This window comes from Schistocerca nitens, chromosome 2 (assembly GCF_023898315.1).
Source record: "Schistocerca nitens isolate TAMUIC-IGC-003100 chromosome 2, iqSchNite1.1, whole genome shotgun sequence".
NCBI classification, from domain to species: Eukaryota; Metazoa; Arthropoda; class Insecta; order Orthoptera; family Acrididae; genus Schistocerca; species Schistocerca nitens.
The window spans coordinates 833,605,121-833,608,784 of NC_064615.1; the positions used below are offsets into that span (position 1 = coordinate 833,605,121).

At 37.9% G+C, this 3,664-nt stretch overlaps 1 protein-coding gene across 2 annotated transcripts; it reads right to left on the reverse strand.

Moving 5' to 3' along the window:
- Positions 1-1,753: 1,753 nt before the first annotated feature.
- On the reverse strand, positions 1,754-3,460 carry LOC126234663 (gastrula zinc finger protein XlCGF7.1-like). Of its 2 annotated transcripts, none has more exons than XM_049943395.1 (2): positions 3,336-3,460; positions 1,754-2,906 (listed from the first exon to the last, which is right to left on the reverse strand). In XM_049943395.1, exon 2 carries the CDS (start codon positions 2,780-2,782, stop codon positions 1,940-1,942), a length of 843 nt encoding a protein of 280 aa, XP_049799352.1. In that variant the 5' UTR covers positions 2,783-2,906; positions 3,336-3,460; the 3' UTR covers positions 1,754-1,939. The 2 variants fall into 2 exon arrangements, with proteins under 2 accessions (XP_049799352.1, XP_049799353.1); XM_049943396.1 differs by lacking the exon at positions 3,336-3,460 and adding an exon at positions 3,147-3,280.
- Between the last annotated feature and the right edge of the window lie 204 nt (positions 3,461-3,664).

A 3,664-nucleotide genomic window follows, 5' to 3' on the forward strand; every position in this document is an offset into this window, starting at 1 on the left:
AAGGATAGGCTAAAGGATAATGGATGTGGTGTGTTCGTTGCAGTACACACGAGACTCAGAGAAGTGCTAACAAGCTGCATGTGTGATTGTTCGGGCCAGGCTCAGTATGAAGGGCAGAGACAAACAAATAGCTGGGTGTATCAATTTGTAGTGGTAAAAATTGAAACATTCACATAGACTCAACCATAGGTAATTAGAGGGCAGACATTGGTTCATTGATAGGATCCATTCATTCTACAAAGGAGATTTATTACAAAACACTTACATTATCCATCCTAGAATATTGCTCAAGTGTTTGGGTTCCAAGCCATATAGGTCTAACAGGGGACAATGAATGTATACAAAGAAAGGCACTACGAAAGGTGACAGGTTTGTTTTATCCATTGGACAGTATCATGGAAATGCTCAAAAACCTGACCATGTAGATGCTTAATAATAGCTGCTAACTATCCCACAAGAGCTTGCTTACAAAGTTTCACATTTAGGACTCAACCGGTTATCATTCTCCCTTTGCTCCACAACTGATGAAATTAGAAGAAACCCAAATACAAAGTATAGCGGGAAGTGCCGTTTGCTATGCACTTCACAATGGTGTGCACAGTATAAATGCAGCTGTAGTAACTGTTGTCATCTTAAAAAATCATTAAGGCATTCTATGAACTCTAAAATTTTTTGGGTATCCAACAGGAACTTTTATTTCATTTAACATTACTAAAAATTATTTCACATGTTATGTTATATGCCAACAACACCTGTAATGACTAGATCAGCTATGAGCAGAATTAGATGAGAGCTTTCTGAAATCATGCCTGATAGCATGATAATTAAAGGATTTAATCTGTGTTAACCACATACCAAAATTAATAACAAGAGCAGGATCAGCATTAGTCGCTGAAGTAGAAATCTTTATTTCTGTTGCAAACTGATTTCGATCACTGTGTGACCATCATCAGTGCTTGTATTAAAGCACTGCGGACTCATAAATACTAGCAGTAAAATTGCAATATCTGCTCATATTAACGAAGAGCACTTGTCAGACTGAAAATACAAATGCAACTCAAGTGATTCGAAGTTGATGGAGTCACCATTCACAAAAATTCTGAATCTGCATAAGGGAAAATAGGCTAACCAGTATACACTTTCAAGAGGTGCAGCTCATAGTAAAGCATAATGGCAGATCTAATTCTCACAACCACAAAGCAGACGAAAACATTGGAAGCTGTAGAAAATCAGAAACAGGTCACAGCTGTTACTGAGAAGCAATATAAAGAGGGAACCACAAGACGTATGGAGATGAAAAAGGGAAAGGTGTCTGCAGGGCTATAGATATTAAGAGGTTACAGTTAAGGAAGGGAGGAAGGAAGATTAGTGTGTAACTTCCCGTCGATAACAAGGTCATTAAGAGACAGAGGACAACTCGGATGTGGATTAAATAACATAGCAGGTTGAAAGACTAACTTGTGTTGTAAAGGTAGTGTGTGTGTGTGCGTGTGTGTGTGTGTGTGTGTGTGTGTGTGTGCGAGCGAGAGAGAGAGAGAGAGAGAGAGAGAGAGAGAGAGAGAGAGAGAGAGAGAGAGAGAGAGAGCGAGATTAAATTTTTCACTTTCCCAAAATACAATGAACTGCAGCTACTTGTTTACATTTTAAAGATTTCTGCTCCCAATTACGTTTTTTAAGAAGAGTACTCAAGTAATACAATATCAGAGTATATTATACATAGAATGAAAAGAACTCTCAAATTCTATTACTGGTTTTATTTACACAGAAGCTCTAAAAGCATTCTGAGATTCTGGAAACATGTAATGTATTTCCATTAAATTAGACTAGTTTTAAGATATGCATGCGTCAAAATAACACAGTCCACAAGGAAAACAATACTCAAAGCAGCTAGTATTTTTACATTTCAAATCAGTCCAAACACACAATCTTGAGAATATTCTCAGCATGGTACCATAAAATGGTTATATGCAACACTGTGTGCAAGCAGATCACTTGAAAGTGTACCTCTACCTTCTTCACTTGGCTGTGTCATTTGGTCTGTGGGACTGTCACCTGGGTGCCCACTATTTACAAGCATGTTGTTCTTCGATACTTCACCTGTGTATGCATTATGTATGTCAGAGTTTATACTAGCCACTTGCTTTCCAGACGGGTCATTTGCTACCTCCTTTACACTATGATGAACGCGATTCACATGACGAATCAGGTAACTGTCTTTAGCAAATGTACGGCCACAGACATGACACTCAAAGTTCAAGCCTGTTGCATGTAATCTCTCGTGCAAAGCATAATCCTGTTTTGAGGTAAATGTTACATTACATTTTCCACAAACTAAAGGCATATCTACAACATGACTCCATTTATGTGCTGTCAAATAGCTCTTGACAGCAAATTTTTTTCCGCACATATCACAAGAATAGGGTCTCTCCCCTGTGTGTGCCCGCTTGTGTGTGTTGAGACTGCTTTTCTGGCTAAACCATTTAAGACATACATTGCACTGAAATGGACGTTCCCCCGTGTGCGTTCTAACATGGGCTTCCAAATATGGTTTGCGACTGAAACTTGCTTCACATAACTTACACTGAAATGGTTTATCGCCAGAGTGTAGCTTCATATGAACATAATATGAGGATGCTGAAGCGAGTACTTTCCCACACACTTTACACGTCTGTGGTTTTGGACGAGGCTTTTCTTTTGTCGATTTTTGACAGCTAGCATTTCCTAAAGTTGATTCACAGTTATATAGCTGTGGCTGCACAGAAGTTTGGTTCGTTTCACACATTTTCACAGATCTTCTCTCAAGTTCCCCTCAATTCACGAAAAATTAGAAAATAAGCATACTGAATCCTTGAAATTCATTCTCCTGGTGTTAGCGGGATCCTCCGTAAATAAGTTTACTGAGAGACCTGCAACACGGAAAAAACCATCCGGCTACAAAATATGAACCCTTAAATCATGCAGGAAACTTTCTATTTCATCTATTAACATAAACTACCATGCACGTAGTTATTCTAGAGTTCAGGTCTCATAAAACATTCGGATACTGGGCCCCTCATCGCTTGAACAATAAACGTGATATTAATGAGCATGCAGTCCCTTTAATAATGCGCTATGACTAGTCAGCTAATAAAAGATTCTATAATTACACAGAACGGTAGATATAATTTATTCCAGTATTCTGTCCATTCAGTTCTCCCAAAAATAATCACTGCTCCAGTATTAGCGCAGTTTACTCGCATAATTTTGGCCAACAGAGAGATTTGGTCAGCTAACCATTACTGATTCCTAATTCAACCTGCAAAACCTATAAAAACAGGAGTCTTGCAGTATCTCACCTGAAAATTATTTACTGAGATTCCAATTATTAAATACTCTAATATTCTATTTACTCGACGAAATATCGATTTATAAACATTTCATACAACACGTTCTGTTCTACCAACATTGATACAGTAATGGGACATTCAGCAAAGTATCGATTTTGTGTAACACCAGCATTAAAAAACTTTCTTTCACATCTAATTCATCATTACTGGCAGCTTTCTTCCGATAATATATTAATGGCCAAAGGAACTTCGTAACGTACGTTCCTAATTAATTGTGTGCGTTAAAGTGCGAAGAAATGAAACAAAATTTCAAAACAGCGACATTTATTGCTAGCGAA